A 27839-nucleotide genomic window follows, 5' to 3' on the forward strand; every position below is an offset into this window, starting at 1 on the left:
TTCATGTCTCACTCAAGTGTGTCTTAGGGTAACTTTAGATAAGGGTCCTTGGATGATGAAACAAGTTGCGTGGTGTAAATGTTGAGTATGTCTATAATGTGGTTAATGTCTTATATGTTGGTTATGTTCTATAATTTGTCAATGTTCGTGAAGTTTTACGAAAATGGCATAAGGCATGACTTTCAACCAAATGTCCTTTTTAGCATGTTTTTACATGGTTTTCATGCTTAGTACTTAATTGTGCTAACCCCTTTCTTTTCCTTTTGACTAAAGTGTAGGGATTTGGAGATGTTGATATTCCATGATTGATGGATAGGTTTCTAAGGTGTTTGAAGATGAAGACTTGGTGAGTCCTCATAGATTTGAGGACAATAACCAACATGTTCCTTTTTGTCTTGTAGTTTTGTTATAGTTTTGAGTGGGCTTAGTCCCAATGTTGTATTCAAGTATTAGATGGTTTTGAGACATATTGTATAAAGTCTAGAAAGTCTTCCGCTTGCTATTTAATAAAAGTATCATCATGTGTGAAGAAAGTTTTAAATTTTTCTCTATTTTTTTTAGTATCGTATGCAATGAATGATCCATGAGGCTTGTATTTGACTTCTTTGAGGTCGAATACGCCGGTTATGACTAGCGGGTGCTCTCGGGTCGTGACAGTGAGACTGATTATTTTGTGTCACATTTCCCCTATTATGTATCCCCATTCAGTTTATTCGTAAAACTTGTATAAATTTGGGTTTGGGGCAATGGAATGTTTCAAACGACGTTATACATCCTTCAAATCGTTAAGCCTACCCTTGGCACAAAAGGGTCACACATCTGTTTAGAATGCGCAATATTTGCTTATGTGTTATAACTGTTTGTGTGAATATGTTGCTTTATTTGATTCTAGCTCACTCATTTTCGAATTATTTTCTAGAACCCTTTAAGCACAAATATTAAGTCACTATCAAAAACGCGTCCAAATACTCTTCGAGTCTTTAGTTTCCCGACAAAGTTCGAACTTTATTTTTCAAATCTTACTTTTTCATCTCAAAAAAAAAAAGTTAATCCTTTATCTCAAACTGAAAAGAGATTCAAGCCGATCGAACTACGTAGGACCTGAATTCTCCCTCGTGAGATACGTAGGCAACCTTTCAAGGCTCGGTCCCCATTTTGAGAAATTCTATCTTTCTTAACTCTTGCAATGAGATTCGAATTTCATCTCAATCGAAAATCAGAAGTATGTCAATGAAAGACGGAAAAAATCTTGGCTCGACTGAAGTCAATCTTTCTGTCACTAATCCCAAAGTTAAATAGACAAATTATGTCTATTAGCCAGTTTTTCTATATCCATAGGCTAGTCTATCTTCAAATGAAGCAACCCTTGTCTGTTTGCACCAATGTGTGATATCTTGCACTATTTATCACCTTCAGACATTAACACATTTATCTTTTGAGTTGTTTTTCTTCTGTCAGGTGCTTAGAACTGATTTGTGTTGACAAGCTGGTTGAACACCACCCTTATTTCACAAGATCTAAGGCTTTCAAAGATTCCTTCCCTGATCAAAATATGCAAAAAAGAAAGGCAGTAACGGGTGATAACAATGACGAGATTATCCTGACTGATGTTGTTATGGCTCAGCCCACCGCCGCTGATCAAAATGAATTAATTATACAGTTAATGTAACAGATTGCCAAAATGAGGGTCGAAATGCAAAGAATGCAAGATTTGCCTAATCCAATTTTCGCTTTCAACCCTCCAGGAGATGGAAGACCTCCACTCCACTTTCCTCTTCCAAGCGCGGAACAAGGTCAGAACTCGCCCTCTAACCCCGCTCAAAACCCCCCAATCATTGACCTAATCGCCCCAAATCCCCATCATGCTTCCATCTCTTACCAAGCGCCACGTCCTCCTCAAGGTACCAACACCCAAACCTTCCCTCCTCATCAGAATGCCAACCTACAAGCTTGCCCTCCCCCTCAAAATCAAAATGTTAACAATCCCCAAACCTTCCCACATCACCAAAATCAACATACTAACCCCAGACTTTCCCCCAAAATTACCAAGTCACTCAAAATATCCAAAATCCCTCTTTTGCTCCGCCATTGCCTCAACATACTACTTTTCAAATTCCAATTCCAAATGAACCTTATGCCAATTGTTCTGAGTGTGATCACTATGAGGAACAAGAGAGAGAGTGGAGGTCAAAGGAAGAAGAAGCCAAACTGAATATGAAAGAAGAGATCAGGAAAGCCATGAAAGAGTTATATTGTATTCCTGAAGTCGATGGGTTGAGTTATGAGGATATGTGCATCCATCCCAATCTAGACCTCCCAAAAGGGTTTAAAGTGTCGAAATTCGACACTTTCGGAGGAACAGGGAATCCATTGGCACACCTGAGAGCCTATTGTGACTAACTCATAGGAGTTGGCAATAATGAAGCCTTGTTAATGCGGCTCTTTAGCCGAAGCTTAAGTGGAGAAGCGTTGGAATGTTTACCTCTCATGAGATAAAGCAATGGTCTAGTTGGAATGCATTAGATAAGGATTTCGTCGAACGGTTCACCTACAATGTGGAGATCGTTCCTGATCGCGATTCTTTAGAGAGAATTAAGCGGAAATCCACTAAAAACTATAGTGAATATGGGTATAGGTGGAGGAAAGAGGCTGCCCGGGTTCGACCTTCAATGTCTGAGAAAGAGATCGTTGAAGTTTTCATACGCATTCAAGACCCAGAGTACTATGACAGGATAATGTTGCTCATTGGTGCGAAATTCACGGAGATAGTTAAGGTAGGTGAGACTATCGAAGATGGGATTAAAACCGAAAAGATTTCTCGCGTTGCCACCCCAACCAAATCTCAGGATTGTTGAAAAAAAAAGAGGATGTGTCTTTTATTTCCTGCGCATATGATGGAAAAGGACAATTCAGAAAATCCTCACCTTACATAGGTTATCCTCGAGCTACACAAAATTCATATTCAAGTTGTTATACCCAATCAGGTTATCAAACTCCACCACCTAGTTACCGAATTCTACCTCCTAACTACCAAACTCTACAAACGAGTTACAAAATTCCATCTCTTGTTTACCAGACTCCACCTCCACATTACCAAAATGCACATCCATATTATCAAGCTCCATCAGTTAATTGTTCAAATATCCAATCAAGTTACCAAATTCCACCTCCGCACTACCAAAACACCCTTCCTAGCTATCGAGCTCCACAATACCCAAATTTCCAAACGCAAGCACCAACTTACCAAAATCCTCCAAACCACCGTCAAATACCTTCACATCCAGAAAATAACTACAATCATCCTCGCCCACATGTTGGAAAGAAACCTTCTAGAGTCTTTACTCCTTTGGTTGAGAGCTGAGCACAACTTTTTGAGAGATTGAAATCAGCTGGCCTGATACAGACAATTGATCCAAAAAATATCAATGTCAACTCCAAGCTTTATAGACCAATCTTCATTGTGCTTACCATTCAAGAGGTGTTGGCATATTACTGATGATTGTATTAACTTGCAGCATAAAATTCATGACTTGATAGATCAAAAGGTCGTCACTCTTCAAACTGTCACTCCTAATGTCAATAGTAACCACATGCTGAATCATGGAGGGGTGACTATTAATATGGTTGAAATCGAAAATGATTTGAATGTGGAGAAAGTTATAATCTCAACCAGCCTTGAAAAGCTTAAGAAAATTGTAGCCTCTCAAACCAAAAAAGAGAAATTCAAATTTGTGATCATGATACGTCATCAAGTTTTTGCTTTAGTGCCGAAAAAGGGTCAGAACAAACAGAATATAGATCAAACTTTTCCAAAATCATTATCTCACTTATATTAGTTTTTTCCAATGCAAACTGGTCTAGGGAAAGGAATAAAAAATTGCTTCAAAGAAGGTGATATCGTGCTTGAAGAGATGATCGAGACACCAGTCATACCAACCAGCGAGTCAAAGGAGAAAGTGCCTAATTGGACATCCACTTTGCTCTTGATTCCTTGCTCGTCTTGGTAGACATAAACATTTTTATTTTATTTCTAAAATTGGTGGTGTTACGAATGAGGCTCGAGACCCATCCTTTACTCTATTTTTGCCTCACTATATTTTAATCTCCCTCTTCATATTTTGAAAAAGAAAAAATGATTTATCGTCATAGCCAACGTTCTTATTTTATCATTTCAAATGAAAACCTCATTTATTGCGAAAATTTGTTTTACTTGCTTTATAATAGTATCTCTATGATTTCAGTGAAACATTTTCAAATCTGCTAATAACATGTCATGTCGCAAGTTGAATGAACAAAATGGGGTAGATGCAGACGAATTTGAGGACTACAATGAAATGATCATGGTACTTAAACACCTGGTTGAGAAATTCAGACAGTTCGAAAGTCACGATAAGCCAAATTCAGAAGAGATCGAAAAAAGGAATCAGGAACATGATGAATGCATCAAAGAAATCAAAATTGGTGTCTATCTGACAAAAGCACAGGAGAGAGAACTCATCAGTTTGCTTAAAGAACACATCAATACATTTGTTTGATGACTTTACATGGTTGAGCATGAACATTAAATCTCACAAGTCATCAATCTACTTAAATGTGTCAAAAGATACTATGTTTGAAGACTCGATTTCTATCTTTTCTTTGTAACTGCCTTTATTTGCTTGTAATCGTTTATGCTTATAATTTATCCTTTTGTAATGAATTACGTCTGACCTGAATTATAAAAAATGAGATACGTAGACGGCCTATGTCGGCCTTGGTCACACATTTTTATCCATTTAATATCTCTTTGTATTTGAACTACGTTCGACTTGAATTCTCAAGAATGAGATACGTAGGTGGCCTATGTCGGCCTTGGTCGTTTCCTCATTTAAATTCCTATTTTTGGTAATCCTCGAGAAGGGGAATTACATTTAACCTGATTCCTGCCTCAACAGGATACGTAGGCGTCATGACGGCTCGATCATATCTCCTGTAAGATTTCTATTTTTCTTTACAATAGAAACTAGGACAAAATTTTTGATAGAGACTCAAAAATTCTCAAGAAGAGGATATCTCCAACAAGTCAAGAGTGAATTTACGTTGAGAATTGTAACTGGGATAGAATTTTTGAGAAGATATCAAAAATTTCATGATTCGTTCATCGACGGTTCAAGATACATTGAGAGTTACAACAGGGACAGAATTTTTGAGAGGGTCTCAAGAATTCTACAAGTCATAAATCAACAGTTCAAGATAATGCAAGTCATCTAACTGGATAGAAATTTTCGAGGATGGCCCCAAAAATTCCTTAAGCATCACTAGAAGTTAGTAGTAAATTTTGAATATGTCGAGCGTATTAGAAGTTTAAAACTAACTTCACACGATCTCTGGCATCGTTAAAGTTCATAGTTAACTTCAACAATCTCCTGCATCATTGGATTTCAGAGTCAACTACAAAACTTCTCGATTATAGTAGATTTTGGGAGAACCATGCCAGAAATTTCCCAAGCTTTAAGGATTTTTGAATTCTCTAGAACAAGCTATCGGACACACCAAAGTTTCGAACCAAGGATATTCATTTAAGCTTAACGTGACATGACACTTGGCAGTGACCTTTTTCAATTACAGTTTTTGAAAACCTTTTTTTAAGAAGATTTTATCGATATGTTTAAGATATTTTTGCATAAAATGTTTTGTTTTGTCTATCGAGAAGCAAGCAACCAACTGAAGATAGCAAGACAAGGAGAAAGCGATTGAAGAAGTCAGCACAGATCTGTTTTTTTTAGAAACTAACAATTTTTCTATGGATGCAGGTCTATAAAATTGCCTCGAGTTCATCATATTCCTCCATTCAACGAATATGGAGAAGTCAAAATGGCGAAGAGCTCTCCAAAATTGACAACTTTTCTGTGGATGCAGGAAAGTCATTGAAGTTTTTCGGAGGAAAAAGAAAGTGTTCAGAATATGAGCAACAATAGCTCGTTTAAATTCTCAGCGAAGCATGAGTCACATCGAAAACGAAGAGTTCAAAATGGGAACAAGTGAAAGCATCACTCTCAATATATACAAGCATCTTCAATGACACGAGATTACATTTTTTAGCATTAAGAATGTTTGAAGAATATTCACGAATTCCGTTGATATAAGATGCAATAATGTGAACTACCCAGAGGGACATCGTCTTTACCACCCGTATGGACATTCCTAAAGTATTATCAAATGAGATAATACCATTACCTAGAGGGACATCATCGTTATTTATTAATGGAATATTATCATCCTTCCGATGAATCTTCATTGTCATTATCCTATTAATGGTTCAGCATTATCCTACCAATGGAACAACATGATCCTACCGACGGATCTTCAACATCCTACTGACAGATCTTCATTACCATTGTCCTACCAATGGATAAGCATTATCCTACCAATGGATCATCATCATTATCCTACCAATGGATCATTATTGTCTTACCGACGGATCTTCATCATCATCATCATCTTCCCGACGGATCTTTATTATCATCATCCTAACAATGAAGCTTCATCAGTATTATCCTATCAATGGATCATTGTCAATCATCATTTCATCGATGAAGCATTATCATCATATCGATGAAGTAGCATCATCCTACCGATGAATCAACATCACTCTACCAATGAATTATCGTCACCCTATCCATAAGGCATCGTTATCCTATCAATGGAGCATCAATATCATCATCCTATCGATGAAGCATCATTATCATCCTATCATGTAGCAGTATCATCCTACCAATGGATTATCGTCATTTTACTAATGAAGAATCATCATCATTATTTTTATTTGCAAAAATGTCATCAAGAGAGGCATCAACATATTACATCAATCTATTTCTTACTACTTCATATCAAAAGAAGAGTGCATTGAAGAATTATATTGCAAATATGAGATATAAGCATTATTTGCTCAACATCAAATTGAAAGAAAACTGACGTTAATTATTTGAGGGAGCAGTTAAGTGTCCACACGGTAAAAGACATTATCTCCCCATTTGAATTACATTTTTATGCTAATGAGTTTTATCTCAGTCTTTATCGAGAGCATCCGAGAGGATGAATTCTCAAAACAAACCACAGGTGCGGACGATATCAGAAAGGATGCAGCACAACGTGGAATTTTTTCTTAGCAGCAAACTAGGACATAGTCCAAAGAGGAATACCAAACTCTTAGGACGCGAGCAGAGGAGCGACTTCCACCACAATCAAACCACACCTCTATCAGAAGGCATGTGGGCTTTCTTTAGGTTTATTGGTTTCAGTTTCGTATCCGAAAAATTTTGGTTTCCATCAGAGGCAACTTTCCAATCCGGGTGATAATACGCCAAGAGCTTTGGAAATTATGTCCGAGTAAGTTCTTAATTATGGGTGTGAAGGGCCCCACATTCATGGCTAAGAGGTTTGCAAGGCTTTTTTTCATACTCGACTTGCTTTGTCGCTGTTCCAGAACCAAAGGTTATCTTGCATAATAGATTATTTTTTTCAACCGATTGAGTCGAACTACAAACAACTTGATTCCCTAGGGTTAGGGATATGTAGGCGGGATCAACGTTGAAAATTCGACTGTATTCCAACATTTGCTATTAAATCTTATTTCCGAGCATTCTGATTTCCTCATAATTCGATATCGTATAGCTTTGAATTCTTTCAAAATCGTGCGTTAAATCAAGCGTATCGAACTACAAGTGACCTAAATTCTCATATAGTCTGAGATATGTAGGAAATCCATTGCCGGGGTTCGGCCATAGTTCCTAAAGTCCGTACCAAAAGCTCTTTTCTGAAAGATGAAATGTGGTCAATCAAAATTGGATTTGTCAATTTCATTAGTACATTTTATAAATATTCAAAAATCGTCTCAATTTTTTTTTTCAGTTTTGTTTGAATATTTGGTTAATTAGTTTATTTGATAGTTTATATTTCGAGTTATTAGTTATAATCGAGTTAATTATTTTATCTCTTTAAGATTAAGAAGCTCATTGGTTAATTTGTATAAGTTCGTCGTATTTAACTTTCAGCCAAATTTACTGACTAATTTCATTTTGGCTATAACTAAATTTCATTCGGATATATTTCTATTCCAAATCTAGCCTTTATTTACCCTCGATTTAATTCACTTAAAAGACCTAAATTTTGGGCCTTTTCCAACTTCAGTCGGCCCAAATTCTGCTTCAAATCAACCCACTATACTCAATTCCCAGCCCACCTTAATTATCTCCAGCAACCTTAACCCGGCAGCCCATCCCCTTTTCCATATAACCCATGACCCGACCCCATCCCCTTTCCCTTCTAAATCTAACGACAAACACACAGCAGCAACGCAAAAAAAAAAAAACAGAGCGTAGTACTGTTCCATCAGTAGCAGCAATATGCGTTTCTCCCCTTTCCTCTTCTGGAATGAGGAGAAATCTTCAGAAAAAGGGTGTCTCCCCTAAGTGGTGAAAGGATTCAAAATTCAAATTATTGGGCCCTTTCTATCCAAAATCATTTGTTTCCCCCTAAGAATTTTGAACCTTAGTTTCCGATATATATACTTCCCTCTTCCTCACTGTTAAGGGGGGGATTTTTTTTTTGGAGTTAAAAGATTTTGGTGTTAGAAAATTTGTGGAAGAAAAAAAAACCCAAAGGAATCGGCCAGCCCTTAGGACAAAAACAATACACTAAAATTTCCAGCAATACTCTTATATACATATATTTAAGATAATTTCTTGGAATTCAGATTTCGGTTTAGTTCATGTTCCCGTTGTTCCTTGCTACTCATTAGAATCCTAGGAATCCTCGGAGTCCTATTCTTGGTGGGGAAGCATCCTTTCGAGCTTGTGGTTCCCGTTCGCTGCCCGAAAAGAGGTGAACTCTCTTCTTTATTTTGGTTTCATCTGATTCCTGTCAGTTTTACATCTCTGTTTAAGTATTCTATTAGTGTGTTAGTTTCCAGCATCTAAATCGGTTGTGATGGTAGTTTCTGTTAGTTTACATTATGTTTTCTTGTAGATTTCCTAGATACTTGGGATTAAATTCTATTATGATGTGTTTTTCTTGTTCAAGTTTGGTTCTCTTTCATTATGAATGTAAGCAATTTTATGCTCTAGCTCGATATTATGTTCTTTGCACAACTCGAATATATGTGACCTTGTCTTTTGATGAGTCTGTCCTATGTCCTCTCCATTGTATAAAATGCACTCACTTTTGTCATGAATTATTTTACTTACAAATATGCTAAGTTACTCAAGTTTTGATGTCTAGTTTTTGGTTAAAATGATTTGTCTAGCATCTAATTTGATCGGAAGCATTTTCATACAACTTTGTTAAGTCTTAAATTGTAGGAATCAATTGGACCAATTTTGTTGCATTATTTTCTTTTATTTGGTTGTGATTATAATCTTTTTAAACTCCACTCCTTGTGAATAACCCTTGTCTATGCTAATTTTGCCTTTGTTTTAGTTAAATTTCATTTGCATATATTCCAATTGAATTCAATATTAATGCATCAATATTTGTTGTAATGCATGTGATCGTTGGTGGAGTCTCATTCAAATACATCATCATTTGCATTCTGATTGGGCCACGAAGGCCCAATAGCATTATTTCCCGAGTCAATCTCACTTGCACAAAGTTTGGAAGCTGAAATAAGACTCTTGAAAGCCAAAAACGCAGGTGGAAAGCAGTACAGGTGGCTGAAAACTGAATTTTCAGGTCTCGAAAAGGCCCAAAAGAATGGCCCAGCAGCAAAATTGTAATTAAATAGGCCCAAATTCATATTTTGGGTCATTTTAGTATTAGGACAAGTTTACGAATTTGGGTCAAAGGCCCAATTGATATTTCTTCGCTTTGCTCTTTACCTATTATATTATGTGACTATTATAGTTTAACTTAATTGAATTCTCATAGATTGCCATTTCGTTTTTATATTCAAATGGTATAAATATTTATTTTATACATATTTTATTCACCTAGCTTCCGTTTTAATTTTGGTATTATCAACATTTAAACTATTCCCCTTTAGTTCATTTCCCCTTAAGATAAATAAAAATGATAAAAATAATAATAGTAATAAATAAATAAGTTAAAATAAATGAGTTCTTTTACTTAGTTAAAATTTCAAAAATTAGTTAAAATAAATGAGTTCTTTTACTTAGTTAAAATTTCAAAATTAGTCAAAATTATTTTTAGTCAAATCGTCTGTCAACCGCAAGTTAGCGGGCATTTCGAGGGCCTAACACCTTCTCGGAATGTACATTGAACTTCGAACCCTTTTATTTTCAATTGATTGTAATCTGTTTGAGTCTTTTGAAAACCCTAAGTTTTTTTTCTTGATTTTTACTAAAAAGTTAAGTGGCGACTCTGTTCCTTTGAAAATTCGATTTCTCTTAAATCATAAGTTTGATCGATTTTTCGAAAACTTAGTCATCTTTCTTTAATTTATATTTTTTGAGTAAAACACATTTCAAAACTCGAAACTAAGATTATATATTTGCACCGTATGACACTTTATAAGAGCCCGTTTGACCATGTGATATAGAAGCATGATATGGAATCATGATATGATATCATAATATGAAATCATGATATGAAATTGAAGTTTTGTTTGGACATGCAATATGAAATTTTTGTGTTGTATATTTTCTCATAAACATAAGAACCTCATAAGTTGTAAAACTATTAAAAGAGCCTCAATTATTTATTCAGTCTTACCAAATAAATAAAAATTTATAAAAGTGCATAATAAATTATTACAAAGCTATTTGTTCTCCACTTAAGTAATTGTTTCATCTAACTTTAATTGATCAAACTTTAATTCAATAAAAAAAATTGGACATAAATTGTAGTGTATTAGTCTTGAATTTAATCCTCTCACATAGTACGGACAATCTCTCACATTGAACTTGTATTTCTCGATCATATGGCCGAAAAGACAAACCAATATTGTTACTTTGAGTTATTTGTTGAAGAATATCATTCGCAACTATATTTTCATGCTCATAGACAATAAATATTTCATCACCCCTTTGGTATTCTCGCAAATACTTATGTAACAATGTACAAGCTATGACAATTTTCACTTGTGTATTAATATCATAATGGTTCTTGCCTTGTTTCACTTGTGTGCAATTACACATTTTCAGTGCATTAATTTCGTGCTAAAATCAAACATATTGAAAGTAGTGATTATCAAATATACATTACTAATTTTGTCCTTTTTCATATTAAATTGCTTTAAACATTTTCATATGTAGCCGAAAGAGAAGTTTTTTTACCAAAAAGAGTATTACTCCCTCTGTTCTTATTTATATTCACAAAATCAATTCATAATTTATCATTTCTCTTCACCAAATTTAAAGTAATAATAAATTTTATGTTGATGAAAATAATAAATTTTAAAAAGTAATGATATGATTATAAATTTAATTTACATATGAAATAAATGGTTAGTAAATATAAATGTGGGTTGATTTAACAAAATATAAACTTGTGGGTCAATTTTGTATTTAAAAAATTTCAAATCATGATATGGAATTCCCAAATATGATTTTTGAAGAATATGAGATTCCATGTCATGATATGAAATCATAAGACAGAATCAACATAAAATTGTATGTCCAAACGCTGATTTCATCTTGCGATTTCATATCGTGATATGATATCGCATGGCCAAACGCCTACTAAGGTTATTCTTCAAATTTTGTCTACGACAGCTCAATGAGCCCAACTTCTAAATAGGCTGACTTGGTTGTACCCAAATTGAACCAACTTCCCCTGTGAAAATATAGTGAGCCCAACTCGCCAAAATATGGCCGTCAAATATGACCCAAAATCTTTATTATAAGTTCAATTATAACCTATTTTAAAGATTTACTTTAACTTGTGTTTATTGCTTGAGATTTACTTTGATCTTTTTTAGAGCAACTTTCACATATAGCAAACATAAAAATTATATTTGTAAGTTATAGCTATTGTTTGCATAATTGCGCTCCATAACAAATTTTATGTTTGCTATGGAGCTTTTGATTTGTATAATTCGCTACAAACATCCAATTTTATACAAATTGTTCAATTTTGAATAAATTCATTTATACATTGTAATTCGTATAATAAGATATGTATTTGTATGATTATAAGTGTATATGACGAAAATATATGTATTTGTATTTGTATATACACTTTTTTCTCGCTTTATACAAGCACAAACGCATTTTATATATTTTATACTGAAATGTATAAAATGACTAATTGTATACCGAAAATGGCTAATTGTATACCTAATCAGATGGCAAAAAAGGAGATGTTTGTTGCGAATTACAATTAAAATAAACTATGGCTATAACATTTAATTTGAATTAATAGTTTTCTATTTCATACAATTTTTCCTAAATATTTTGATCGATCGGGTATTTTCTCAACAAAAAAAAGAAGAAGAGATGCCCAGTTGATATCCCTACACCCAAACATAGATAAATTGTGTGACTCATATTTTCATGGGCTAATTTTACCCGTAACTACATAGTATTCTGTACTATCCTAAACTGTCTTACCTCCAATATTGCTAGTAATTTGCTTAGTTGTGGCATGTTAATTTAGCAGCATTGTCAAATTAAAGGCAGGGAGAACCCAGCTTCTGTGAAGTAACATAAACAAACTACTTCATCAGTTAAAATATTCTATTAAATCTTCAACAAAGATACCATGCTGGAGACCTTGGAAACATAAGCATGTTACCAAGATTATATTCTCTTCCAAATATTTCAAATCGACCATCCAGTAATAACTATAAGAGTTATACTATTTGAATCGACAGGAGTAGTAAACACCAAATAACAATAATAACATATCCAGTGGAATTTATTAGTGGCGGATCCAGGATTTGATGGTCGTGGATGCTCAAATCCTTTCACTTAAAGTTGCTAGCCAAAAAAAAAAAGCTTACTAATATTTTTATAGTTTAATTAGTAAATGAAATACAAAAAATAGAAAAATTAAAAAAAAAATAAAATTTAACCAAAAGTCAACGGTGAAAATGTATAAAAAGAGGAATTAAAAAAAACAATGAAAAAGTTTGAGTTAGCTTTTTCAACAAAAATATATGCTATTACAGGGGGTTCAAACCCTCAACTAGAGGCCTCAATGACCTCAAAATTCTACTCCTGAACCAAAGTACATACAAGACGTTTTGTTCAATAGCGCTCGCGAGTTCTTTATATCCCATTTTCTAGTATTTTTGATATATATATATATACAAAATTTTCGTCAGGATTAATAGGTGTTCGAGCATCCGAAATGCTATATGGGTTCGCCCCTGTGATTTACGTCTGAAAGGGTAGAATGTATGCATATATTAATTCCTATCTTTTGTAGGGTATAGAGTTTGTTTTCGATTGACCCTTAACTCGAAAGAAAAGAGAAAGATTCATGATAGCACAAAAATATGAAACAAAATAAGAAGATACAAGCCAAAAAGATGTAAATAGACTTGCCTAAAAATGCAAGGGTCAATAACCACTAAAATATTGTAGGTTATTTCCAACAAATGGTCAAAGGTTTTTGTTGTTTCTCTTGCCAATGAACCTTGTTAAAAATATCTAACCTTGTTACTTCTAACTTTGAATACAAAGGTAGAAGTAAAAGAGAGAGAAAAAAAAGAATTATGAAATCTACATTACATGAAGATCATCTTAGCTTAATTAATTAACACCAGAAGAATTAAGGAAAAAAAAAACATCCCTAAAGATTCAACCACCACTAAGATCATTGTAGTTGATCACCCCTTAATCGCCAATGAAGATCCAGCTGCATCCAAAACCATCAAATGATTTCCAATTAAACCACATAATAAAATGAATCACACCAAAAACTCTTCAAGAAAAAAATTCAACATGACATATTGCAAGTACTTATTCTATATATGAATGGAGCCAATGTTCTATGAATTCAACTGAATCCAGTATTTTCAACACGAAACACAGATGTGAGATATATATATATGTGAAAAACACAAAAAATTCAAAGTACAATGAATTCAACATCATCAAACTTTAAATTCTAGATCCACCTCTACTGTAATCACCAATTCATGTCAAAAAAAGATTAAAAAGAGTAGGGAAAATTAGACTCACAAGAATCATGTTGAGGATTAACACCATGACCTCTTTGATGACTCTCCATGCATTGCAACAAGTACTTAAAAGTCTCAATCTCACAAGGTATAGTAAGTCCACCAGTATGATCAAATCCAAATTCTTCTTCAACTTTTTCCAACAACACTTTGAACAAAGGATCACTAAGGTAAGTTGTAGGAATTATAAACCTACGAAGCTCCGGTCCAACATAAACTCCTAAATAACCTTTAGGAACACCATGGGGTGGCTCTGGACTCTGGCAACTCTCGTCGTCCGAATCACAACACACATTAATGGAGTTCTTTAGCCTCTTTGTAATAGCTGGTGATATACCTCCATGAAAATTGCCATTATTACTATCAATATTTGATGATTGAAGAGTACCTTTAGGACTAAGTGTCACATTTTGCCATTTATGTAACAACTCTTTAAGTCTCACAATTTGCCTTATACCTGTCACCTTGCTTCCTCCTCCGTGTTCATCCATCTTTTGCAACAAGATTGATGACACTAACAATATGTATTACCAAATTATGATCGATCGAAAAATATGACTCATCAGATCTTGTTCCTCTGCAATTTTATTTTATTATATAGAATGATATCATACTCAAGAGGTAATTAATATATTAAAGAGAGATCCATTGAGCTAAGTTTGGTTTTTTTTAGCTTTAATAATTTTAGTGCATGTGAAATCCAAAATGGGGTATGACTTTACTAGAATCATAAGCATTTTGCAAATCACATGAGGAGCAGCTAATACAATCATTAATTTAGCAAATAAAATACTATTTTTATAACATATACATCCAAAGACATGAACATATATTAAATTAAATTAGCATTACAAGCAATCATGGATTGTAATACAACCATAGAAATAAACAAATTAAATAAAATAGTGGCGGTGACATAAACCTATATACATTATTTTTTCTTATTGATTTAATTTGTTATTTAAGACACCCTAATATTCTCCCTCTTTCGGCTCAATAGACAAAAGCAGTAGGGATTTTAATTATTATATAACTCAATATTGGATCCATCAAATATGGATGTTTGATTAAACGCCACCTCAAACACTAGAAATTTTAATTATTAGCTCAATCTTGGATCATACTCCCTCCGTTGTTTTTTAGTCTTCATGGCCCTTTTCGAGAGTCAATTTAACTAATTTTCAAAGCAATTAGATTAGATAATTTCATCAATTCCATATTTTAAAATAGATATTTAAAAACTATCTGAAAAGTACTATAAAATTGCAACTTTTTCTATATCAATATGATAAAAAAAATACATTTTAAAATATTAATCAAAATTCATATAGTTCGACTCTTAAAAAGAAAACTATGATAACTAAGAAGGAACGGAAGGAGAATAATTTTGTAATTTGGGTAATTTATCAGATTGAAAGCTGACCCCAAATAAAGATTAAAAAAATTAAAACAGATCATTGCATATCTTCTTTGTGATACCCAAATCAAAATATTGACATATATTTTTTAATTGCCACTGTAATAAACAAAGATGGATTCAAAATTTTATTAATTAGTACTATAATACATTTGTATTGTTTTAAAACTATATAATAACACTTGCAACCGCCCCTAATAACAGAGATTACATACATGCATATGAAAGACAATCATGACAATAATGCAAACAGAAATTAGACAAATTAAATAAGAAAAAAAAGAAGGTAAGTATAAGATTTGATGTTGATTTAATTACCTGCAGAAAGGACAGGTCAAAAGAAGGTACTAAGAATAGAATAAGATCAACATCATAGATCAGTTTTGTAAAAGATGAGATCAGTAAATGACAATTAACTGAAATTTCATCGTCAATATTGTATCGACAATAACAAAGGTTAAGAGGAGCTTTGAAATGAAGAGTGGTGGAAGGTTAATTTTGGGCTAGAAGACAAAAGGGTCTGTTTTTCTTTTGTTAGAGAGTTTGATAGATTTTGTAGAATCCATTAAAATGAAGAATGATTGTGAATAATATGTCATATTAATTTCCATATCATGATAAATGATTAAATCAGACTCCTCTTTGGGATTATATACACATCCTTTGTTTTCTCCTATCCTTAGGAATTTCACCCGTTTTTTCGCTTTTCCTAACGATTTATGCGTCCACCCGTTTCCTGTTACTCTTCTTTTTCTAGTATATAGTCTAATTCATAAAAGAAAAAATCACACCATATACACATTTAAGAGATAATATTACGAGTTTTAAACCTACTCTTAAAAAATTCTTACTTATAACAGTTTAATTGCGGGTTATAACATATCAATTAAATTTAACTTTATTTAAAAATCAATTAAAATTTACTTTATTAAATGATTAATTTTTTTATATTTTTATATTATTAATTATTTAATTATATTGATTGTAGTTCCTTTTATATAATTAATAGTTGAGAGAAATAATATTAATGAGAGAGAATCAATTTGTAATTATCTATTACACCTTTTAAGGGATTTTTTAACTTATTCAAATAACTTTTATTTATTAGTGACTATTGGGGCCTTTAAAAAAAATTTATCACCGTATATTTTAACATGTAATTTTCTCTCTTTAATCTATATTTTTTGCTTTTCTTGATTTTTTTTTATTTTAAATTTTGATATTGTTTTTTTTTTAATCTGATTTTTTTAGAATTAAGAATTCTATATTTTGAAAATTTGATTTCGTTTTCTATTTTAATTAATCTAAAACTTGATTTCTTGAGAAAAAAAATCGTTTTACTTAAGTTTTGAACTTGTTTTTGGTGTGTTTTTCTATATCTAAAATACTGTTTTGTTGGTGAAATAAGTATATTTAATTCTGAAATTTGTTGATATATATAGATAATATGAGATCATAAAATTTTTAATAAGGATTTCTTAAGTTTTAGCTTAAATATGATTAAAAAAAAATCACACTTGAATACGAAATATAAATTGAAGAGAGAGGAAAATATAGAACTTGTATTAATTATTGCAGTTTAGACTTTTAATTACATGTTTTGATTTTTGGCTGATGTATATTTCTTTTGCTACAATTTCTGACAACAATATATAATATGCATTGTTTTACAACCAGATTTATTCTTCCCGGATTTATACCCATTGGATACTAATTTTATACATTTTTATTTTTTGTCTTTGTTCTAAAATTTCAAGTTGGATACCAAGTGTATACAAATTGGATAAAACATTAACTTGTTTTAGATTGTCTAATTTGTTTGAAATATCAGCTACATTTTGTTTTGTTTTTTTCATTTTCAAGTGGGATATTTGTTGGATACCAATTGAATACAACATTAACTTGTTTAGATTGTCTAATTTGATTGAAATCTCAACCACATGTTGATTTTTCAATTTTCCAATGGGATATCAATTCAATACTAAATTTATACAAATTGGATACAATATTAACTAGTTTTACATTGGCTATTTCAGTTGAAATTTCAATTACATGTTTTTTTTTTTCAATTTTACCACTGGGACGTCAGTTGGATACCAAATGTATACCAATTTCATACTAAGATTTAACTTAATTTTTCCAGTCAATATCAATCGCATACAAACATTACCTATTTTTTGGGTATACATTTGAAAAACACTGAATACACAAATGATTAACTAATACACATAATAAATATCTGAAATTATAATTCATTAACTTAAAAGACAAAATAAATCAAAACATGAGCTTGCCACAATAAAACAACCATATCAAAATAAAAATAAATTATGTCTTTTTTTCAGAAGGGTAATTTGAACATGTCTTCCTATTGTGTTCCTCCCGACGACATGTACTGCACGTAATCTTAGACATCTTGAATTTCACATCAGCAAACCATTTACAAGTTGTGGTCTCCCTACAGTTCTTTTTGAACCAGGCGACAATAATTTTTGCTCCGACACTTTTTGAATTGCATAGTTTTTTGTTTCATCATAAATTATTGTGTCAATATTATATCATACAAAAGTACAAATAGCTTTTATACATATGTTATATCAATATACAAATTTCATACCATTTTTATGCTTACAAAATTCATACAAAAGTAAAAATACATATGTTATTTTAAAACAATTTCATATGTTATTACAAAATACAAAAATAAAAACACATATGTTATATCAGTATACAAATTTCATACAATTCTTATTCACACATTTTTTACTTATCTCATGCCAAAAGTTATCAATTATTCATACTAGGATCATGCCACCAGAATACCAAAATAATTCCAACTTAGAAATATTAATTGTCATTTCTTTAATAAACAATATATCAAATTCATTACATTATTATTCTCAAAATTCATTACAATATAATGCCAAAAAAAAAAATTCAATCAAACAAAAAATCGTACCAAAACATTATCGATTGTCATACATGCTTGGTAGTATAAGCATACAAATTCCAAAGAAAAAATTATCTATTTTTTAAACCAAAATATACCAAAAAAAAATGCGTCAGACAAATAATGAACAAATTCAATGTTCATACCAAAATATAACATTATACATTTTTAAAAAAACGCCATAATTCAAATTATTATACACAACAAAAAATTTGAAATTAGTATACAAATTTCATATAATTATTATGCACATTTTTCATACCTATTTCATGACATAAATCGTCACTTTATCACAGCAGAATCATGCCACTATAATACCAAAATAATATCACTTTTACCTATTAATTGTCATTTATTAGACAAATAGTATACGAAATTCATTCAAATATAATTCTAAAACCGTACTAACATCGTATAACCAATATACCAAATTAAAATAAATTTTATGTAATTTTTTAACCAGAAACATACAAAAAAATGAATGTTCAAACAAAAATCTATACCAATTTCAAACAAATTTATGTAATTTCAAAAGTGAATATTCATACCAAAAACGCCATAATTAAAACTATTATTCACAAACAAAATCTGAATATTTTTATTTCCAGAATCAGTGTTCATAATTTTTTTGAACGTTTGGTTTGTATTACAATACAAATAAAAAATCGCAAAGAACACTAACTGGAAGGATCCCATCTACCACAATGTTTTATTAATACTAATAAGAAGACGTCCAGAAAATAAAGATTATTGAATAAAAACGAATATGAGTTAGACGAGAGTGACAAGATTTCTGGAAAAAAATCGAAGAGAGAGAAACGTGGAAGAAAATGGATGAAATCATAATTTTTAATTAATTTTAACAAATTAGAGTGAAATAAGGAAACTAAATATTCTTAATTAGTTTGAATTTCCTTAATTTATGCTAATTAGTAATTATCTTCAATCAATTCAAATTTAATTAACACACTTATTTCCGTTTTTTTACCCTTTTTTTTTCAGAAATGATTTTTTTTTTTTTTATCTTTTTATACTTTTCAAAACAAATTTTTACAATTATTTAAAAAAAGCTTTTTTAAAAAAAACTGTTACAACCTGAAATTTTTTATTGTTACAACTTGAAAGTTTAATTCTATTGCTATAACTTGAAAATACTAGTCTTATATATGTCATATATGAAATTTTCACTTCCTAAAATAAGGTAAGTTGCTAATATTTTATGTTGACCTGACACACTTCTTAAAAAAGATTTAAAATATAATTAGAGGTGCATTAATCTTATTAATGATACTTTGAATTTTGAAACTTTAAATTTGACTATTATTATTTAATGTAATTATTTAATACTAAGGGTAGTATATATGAGATTTTTTTTAAAAAAAATTCTTGATTTTCTAAAATGAACTAGTAAAGTGAAACATTTATTTTTGATAAGCAAAATGAAACGAAGAAAATACAAGTTTACAACAGAAAAAAATATACTGATAATATAATTGTTAGTTCCCACTACATTTTTTAAAGAATAACCGACTAAGTAATATAGATGCTTGGAATCCGCATTGAGTTGGTGTAGCATCGGTATTCCATAAGGGAGATCATGGATTGAATCTCACATGGTCCTTTCTCAATTGGCTGACTTGGTGCAATGGGTGTGGTATCACAAAGGGATTCCAGGGGATCTCCACCGCCTGATCCTTTCTCAATCGAGTTAGTCACACATAATTTACCTATTGCGGTTTACTTCTCCTACATAATTTTCAAATTATTGCAATAGGAGTAGATTTACCCAGTGCACACCTGAAAGATAATAATGATAGATTTCCCTAGGATTTTCGAAAATAAAATAAAATAATATATATATATATATATATATATATATATATATATATATATATATATTTGGTGAGGATGCATGTAACATCTCATTCAAAAATTAGAACATATGAAAAGTAGGGGTGTACATTTGAAAATCGAAAAATCAAATAAAAAAGTAAATTTGATTGATTATTTAATTTGATTTTTGGATTTTTGATTTGATTTTATAAAAAAATACATTTGGTGAGGATGTAACATCTCATTCAAGAATTAGAACATATGAAAAGTAGGGGTATACATTTGAAAATCGAAAAATCAAATAAAAAATAAATTTTATTGACTATTTAATTTGATTTTTTTATTTTTGATTTGATTTTATAAAAAAAATACATTTAATTTGTAGTATTGGGTGGTAAGGAAAGCAACTAGAGTTAAGTAAATCAAAAGGAGAAAAATCAAATTAAATTAAATTTATTTTGTGCTCGAATGCCCTTTTTTAAAATAAAAAATCAAAAACTGAAACTGAAACTGAATAATGCAATATAAACAAAATAGTCGTATGTATACATATAGAAGATAAACACATAGTAAATGTAACGAGTTTGCGTAATATAGGATTGCACACTCGTCTATAAGAAAAAAATTAAGTTAGAGATACTTTATTTTATAGTTACAAATTGTAATTTATACTGTATTTTAACCCAAAGCAAAACATAACGTGTGATCAAGTATTTGGAAAAAACAAACAAATTTATTAATTTCAATATGATTGTCACACTAAAGATGATTCAATTGAAAAGCAAAGAGTTTTTCCTTCAGAGAAAACTGTATAAATTGTATTTATCCACAACTAATTATTGCACATAAAAAGAATAATATATGGTGCCATATATAATTTAATATTCTTTTCTTAATGATGTTGTGAAAATTAAGAAAAGGATACTTGCAAGTTCCAATTAAGGTGTTCACGGATACCTTGTACACGTATTCAATATTGTTCTTACAAGTTACAATAATAGGTGGTTGACAAATAACAACATCAATTGAAGGCCTCAGTGCCATACATTGGTAGCCTTAATTTTTATCTTGTGCAAAATTGACAATTATTGACAATTTGACATATACTCCTTGAATCATGTGAAACTATTACAAGTGCTATACCATGATTGAGGAAAATTTCATGTGGAGTGAGTAAATCCTTTAAGGCCAACAAAATGAGTGGAACTAGCTAGGCTGCAAAAAAATTATAGCCCAGCCTTGGTCAACTTTTTTTTTTTTGTTGATGTTTTAAGTTATGGAGCATCTTTATTCGATTTGAGTAGTTGAGCGTTTACGAGACAAGCTCAATTCATGATCTTTAAGTTCAAATAATCATTAAGGTTTTTTTTATAGGTATTCTATCATAAACTCTAGCTTATACCTATAAAAAGAGATATATATTCTCTTGAAGAGACTTCTCAAATATCCAATAAACTTTTTGATATTCACAGAGAGATCTTAGATCAAGAATCAAGATATAAGATATTGTCGCTTTGTAAGTCGAAGTGATCAAGAGCCATTCTTCCTCAAGATCAACTCAATATATCAAAAAATTAAAGTATTGTCCAGCATTCTTAGCGATCAAATGTATCACAAGAAGGTGTACATCCTCCTACATTCTAGAAATACACTGCTAATGACTTTCAAAACACCGAATACAATTACAAGAGAAGCACCAAGAGATACACAAAATTGTACTCACAATCTTATAAATAAAATAACTCTTTTTGACGCTTGCAAAAACTCCATAAGTGGTGAATATTGTTGAATCTTGAAGCTTTAAAATATAAAAATATATTTTTTTATAAATAAGCTCCGTTTCGAATGAGTATTGTTATGACAGATCGAGTATATATTGCGGAAACTAAATATGAAATTTAAGGTGATTTTGTATAGTTTTTGAGGTGTTTTGGATTGATATGAAGCTTGGATTAAAGGAAGAAGACAAAGTCAGGTGTTGTATAATAGTGTATAACATTATATAGTATTGTATATAAGTATATACATATCTCTTATAATTGTATATAATATTATATATTTGAATGTGTGATGTTATATATCATGTTTTTAAACATATATTGTTATAAAACCGTTTATGAAAGTTTTGTATATTATTGTATACCGAATGTATAACTTTTATATTATTGTATATCGAATTTCTTAAACATTGCCGTAAGAAAATAGTATCTATGCGACTAAAAGCATAGAAACTTGGCTATGTATTTAAATAATGGGAAAAATATCTTCCTTATCGGTAATGGTATATAGTGTTTTGAGCTAAATATTTGTAATATATAAAACAGAGAATGGTTTAAATTGCCCATCAACTATTTAAATTGGTACAAAACTATCCTCCACCCAACTTTCGATCCCCAAATACCCTGACGTCAACCTTTTGGCTCAAAAATACTCTCGATGTTAATCTTTTGACTCATATTTGCCCTTATTTTTAATAGCTCCCTCAAAGTAAAATTATTAAATATTTATTTATTATGTTGTCTAATGTGATTGGTCCAAATTTAAACACTTCTCAAATAAATAATAAAAACATATTTTTATAAAACCGCATATGACTAATATTTTTGACATGATACACTTGAAAATAATATTAAAAAATAATTAGTTTCATGATATCTTCCTATTGACCTATTTTAAATCAACCCCCAATTTATTATAATCTAACTCATCAATGGGGATCCAACTAAAATCCATACTCACCCCGATTGATTGTCCATCTAAATTTTTTATTATTTTTATTAATATAAATTTTCTCTCAATTATCCAAATATCTTGTCCATTTCCTTTTTTAGTCTCTTATTCTTTATTAGGATATCCACGACTCAAACTAGAAATGAACTCACATGTCCATATTTTTTTAATTTGTATTATTGTCATGGTGGAATCAGGGATGGATGTGGATATCAGAGAAATGATTACTTTTATTCTTTTATTTTGAATTTTGGATACACACAAAAGAAAAATGCATTATACGTACATATTTGCTTCATTAAATCATCTTTTATTGAACTAATTATTTCTATATGAATGTCATCGTTATTTTCCTTCTTTTTCTCCCTTTTTGTCATAAATTGAAAAAAATTAAAATGATGGACACGATCCAATTAGAAAAAAAATGTAAGAGAGAGGAAGAGAAGGGGTGGGTGGGTAGGGGGGGGGGGAGTGTAGAGAGTAGAGGACTAATTTTTTTCTATTTTCAATTTACTATGAAATTTAAAATCAAGTCAACCATATGGGCTTATATATAAAGTAATTTCAAATTATTTTAATGGATAAGAGCCTAAAATGCTCTAAACTATGGGATTAGGTACAATATTGCCCTCCAAAAGGTTGACGTCAAGGATATTTGGGGGCCGAAGGTGGATGAAGGATAGTTTTGTACCAATTTAAATAGTTGAAGGGCATTTTAGGCCCTTCTCCATGTAAAAATTCGTATTTGGCGAGTGGCCAAATGTGTAACTTTTCCTTTTTTTCTTTCTTAAAGGGACTTAATATCAGAAATGTATACAAAACATATACAGAAAGCGTGGCCCAGTAAGATTCACCCGTGTAAAACCAACATTGAAATACAATATATCCGATTTGTCTAACAACTTGGGGATGTAGCTCAAATGGTAGAGCGCTCGCTTTGCATGCGAGAGGCACGGGGTTCGATCCCCCGCATCTCCATTTACACAATTATTTTAAATTAGTTTTTTTTTATTTTTGTGTTTTTCTACATGAATTCAAATTAAATAAAAAAAATGGATATTTGGACGATGAGCGGGAAAATAAAAAAAGTTAAGCACCCCCTCTTCTCGAAAATCTATATTTTATTTCTAAATTAGTTTTTTTTAATTTTTTTTTGTGTTTTTCTACGTGAATTCAAATTAAATAAAAAAAAATGGATATTTGGACGATGAGCGGGAAAACAAAAAAACTTAAGCACCCCTTCTTCTCGAAAATCTATATTTTATTTCTAAACTTTCCATTGCATGCAACAACAGTCAACAAACGACATTTTCAAGTCTTTTTCTTGAATGATAACACTATATATAGGACATGTTTGCTAAAGAAAAGTTGTACTAAGGTACTTGTCCTCTAATTATTCGAGTATGTTGAGTTGGTGAAACAACAACGTAACTCACTAATCCAGTTAAGTAAAAATTAAGATTTTTAGAGCCACCAAATTCAATAGCGTTATCAAGTTAATTTTCAATTGCTTTTGTCACAAGAAAATTGAGAAAATGAGTACAAAATAATGTCAAAATTTAACCATATTCGAAAGCTCATATTTTACCTTGTGTTCACTTCACCACATATCATCATTGTTAAATTGATTTCACCACATCTGATATGGACGTTTTACAAATTAAATATGCTCTCTCACTTTCTTGCTTATAAGTATGCTTTACTTCGACCATTGTCATACCTTAGCATGTTATTCCTTTTGTTATCAAACGAAAATAAGTATATATACTTGAGGTGTCATGGATGTCATTTAGATAATTAATTGGGGTCAGTGCTCACTATTACTACTAAAATGTAGACGGCTATATGACGGTAAATGTTGAACAAGGTCGCAGGCTTACATAAAGAAATCTGTCGTTCATGTATTTATTCATTGTACTAATACATGTATTTATACAATAAAGAATAAACCTAGAAATCTATTTTAGGTAGAATTATATTTTAGGTAGAATACATATAAAAACAACAAATAAATATTACTAAAATTAAAACTTCCTAGAATTGCAGTCTCTTGTCGTCAATAGTAAATTATCTCTTTAAAATCAACATAGAAATTCTAAAGTGAAACTGTTTCTAAATAGGAAAATGACATTTTCATTGACAGGTTTGAAAAAAAAATATCACATAAATTGAAATAGAGGAAGCACTTAGAAAAAGCATCTAGAAAGTGGAAATAAATTAGTAAAAGCATTTATAACAACTGTAAGTACGAAGGAGCTCGTACCCTAAAAATTGCCGTCAAATATTTATAAAAATGATTAAGAAAATTAAAATTAAAGAAAAATTATTTGAATCTCAAAATAATTAGGGAAAAAGGACAAATATACCCCCGAACTATCATAAATGGTATGCAGATACCCTCCGTCATACTTATGGGACATTGGTTCCCCTGTCGTTAAAAAGTTAGAGCATATATACCTTTATACTAACATACATACATAATATTATACACAACCCAACATTTATTAAATATCGAATCGACGGATAAGATTGCGCCATGTGTCCCTATTTAGTCTTCCGTTAAAGTGAAGGGTCTATATGCTCTAGTTTTTGGACGACAGGGACACCAATGTCCCAAAAGTATGACGGAGGGTATCTGCATACCATTTACGATATTCAGAGTACATTTATCCCTTTTCCCAAATAATTATTAGGTCAAATGAAATAGGACTAAAAATAGAATTATATTAATTTTTGAAATATAGTAAATGTAGTAATGATATTTCATTTGTTACTTGTGCTTATGTACCCAAAAAAACTTAGGAGAGAAATCTAAGATTTATATTATAATCACTTAAAAGATATTGAGTTCAGATAAACTAAATAAAAATTACATCCGGCTCTTCATCCAATGGCCCAATTCCTCCCTCCATTCACATAAGAATAGTTGCTTTGATACTAGTAAAGTAATTAAATCGGCATTCACGTATTGCATGTTTCATCACAAAAAGTTGCACTATCAAATTTAGGAGCTTGTTCCCTAATATTAGTACGTTTGGTTGGTGAATAAGAAGTTTCTTTTATTTAGAGACTTTGAGGCACCAAATTATATAACATTACTAAGTTTTCAATTGCTTTCTTCACCAGCAATTTGAGTAATAAAATTGAGGGAGGGGTCTTGTGATTGCTAATTAATTCAAAGTAATGTAATAATCAAATGATAGAACCCCATCTTTAACTAACCTCATGTTCATCTCCCCTATCATTGGCAAACTGACTCCAGCATATTCATTGCAATATGTGATATGGACATTTAAAATATTATACTTTTTGAATGTCTAAATTTATAATACGATTCGTTTAATAACTTATTTCCCTTTAGACCTCATTTTACTATTGTATCAATATTAACTTTGTACTACTCTTTTCATCTCATTTATTTGACTTCTATTCTGTGATGGACCTCTTTTTTACCCCAAATACTTTACTTATAATAATAGAGAGCGATGCACCTAATAATATGATAATATATAGAATTGACACTTGAGTGTGGGAAGAAAAAAGTGGATGAAAGAAAATATTTCACTAACTCTGTAAATAGGAATTGAGTACTCATAACTTTTAAAATTTCGAACCTGCTTTCACATGTCATGTAATGTTAGTTTGACAAATTTTCAAAAAGTAAAAGATTATTTATCTTTTAAATAGACTAGACTTAGAAAAATATAATTTTCTTTCATATTCTGTAATTTTTTTCTTAAAGGAAACGTATGAAACTCTATAAATTGAAAGACCCTCTTCTCATACCATAAACACAATAAGAGCATCCACAATATAGTCGTGTAGAGAATTTTGTTTAGGGGGGATTTTCTCCCAACATGTTTATGTTTTTTTTAATATTAGTTTTATAATGTATAGATCGCTTGACCCAATCATATTTATAATATATTTTTAGTATGTTTTTCTTTGTCATCTAATTTATCATAAACATAATTTGCAAATCATAAACTTTCGCATGATCACCTTGATTCTTTCGAACCCGACAGAGAATGTTATAATATGTTTTCTAGAAGTTGTTTCCTTCATCTAAAGACAAATGCTAAGACTAGTTTCAACCATCACTCATCAGGTCAATTTAAAGCAAAGACCAAAGATAAAAGGTATTGTTAAAAGTTTAAGAATGTCAAAGCTAAGTTAGTTGAGGTCTCAAATTCTAACATATATATAGTATTAGATTCTAGAAACGTCTCATTTTTATTTATTTTGTTTTTTTTGGACAAATCAAATTGCTAGTGAGATATGGCTTTCAAATACGTTCTATTTAGGCTAAAAGTTTGGTAAATTCAATAATTAAATCGATACTAAACGAATAAAAACCATGACTCATATAGGACGTTCTATATGTTTGGAATATATATATATATATATATATATATATGAAAAATAATGTAACTAAAATTAGTTCGTAGTTGTTCACCAGATGAAATATTTTTAATATCGCCATCAGGTTTGCTTTTGTTGACAATGCAATTAAAATAAAGTACTAATCACGAGATCAACTAATTAAGAATAGACAGACGTAGTTTAGTACTAGTGCATATATAGGTTTAATCTGGGCATGGAATTAATGGGAGCCTTGAAAAAATATTACTAGTTTTGGTATAGCATGCTGATTACTTATTTGTGTATTTTAATACTAAGACGTATGAATTTGAATGGACATTTGAATAATTAAAATTTTGTCTCTAAATTTGAATATTAAGTGATTAAAATGATATGTTTTTTTAATATTTGAACATGTATAATTA

General features: G+C 30.8%; 1 protein-coding gene and 1 non-coding gene across 2 annotated transcripts; one reads left to right on the top strand and one right to left on the bottom strand.

Annotated features, from left to right (window-relative positions):
• Positions 1–13718: 13718 nt before the first annotated feature.
• Positions 13719–14619, bottom strand: LOC125835513 (auxin-responsive protein SAUR72-like). Its single transcript, XM_049514646.1, has 2 exons — positions 14124–14619; positions 13719–13797 (listed from the first exon to the last, which is right to left on the bottom strand). The coding sequence occupies exons 1-2, from the start codon at positions 14611–14613 to the stop codon at positions 13769–13771; spliced, it is 519 nt and encodes a 172-aa protein (XP_049370603.1). The 5' UTR covers positions 14614–14619; the 3' UTR covers positions 13719–13768.
• A 9338-nt stretch (positions 14620–23957) lies between these two features.
• TRNAA-UGC (transfer RNA alanine (anticodon UGC)) lies at positions 23958–24030 on the top strand. The gene has a single exon. It is a non-coding gene; the product is annotated as a tRNA-Ala (tRNA).
• The last annotated feature ends 3809 nt before the right edge of the window (positions 24031–27839 follow it).

This window comes from Solanum verrucosum, unplaced genomic scaffold (assembly GCF_900185275.1).
Source record: "Solanum verrucosum unplaced genomic scaffold, falcon-dt-bn FXZP01000040.1, whole genome shotgun sequence".
Classification (NCBI taxonomy): Eukaryota; Viridiplantae; Streptophyta; class Magnoliopsida; order Solanales; family Solanaceae; genus Solanum; species Solanum verrucosum.

What these genes read in the sequence shown, in the direction of transcription:
- LOC125835513 (XM_049514646.1), bottom strand. Translation starts at nt 14,613, where the DNA reads ATGGATGAACACGGAGGAGGAAGCAAGGTGACAGGTATAAGGCAAATT. An exon ending in TAATCCTCAACATGATTCTT is followed by an intron (nt 13,798 to 14,123) that starts GTGAGTCTAATT and finishes TTTTGGATGCAG; the next exon opens with CTGGATCTTCATTGGCGATT.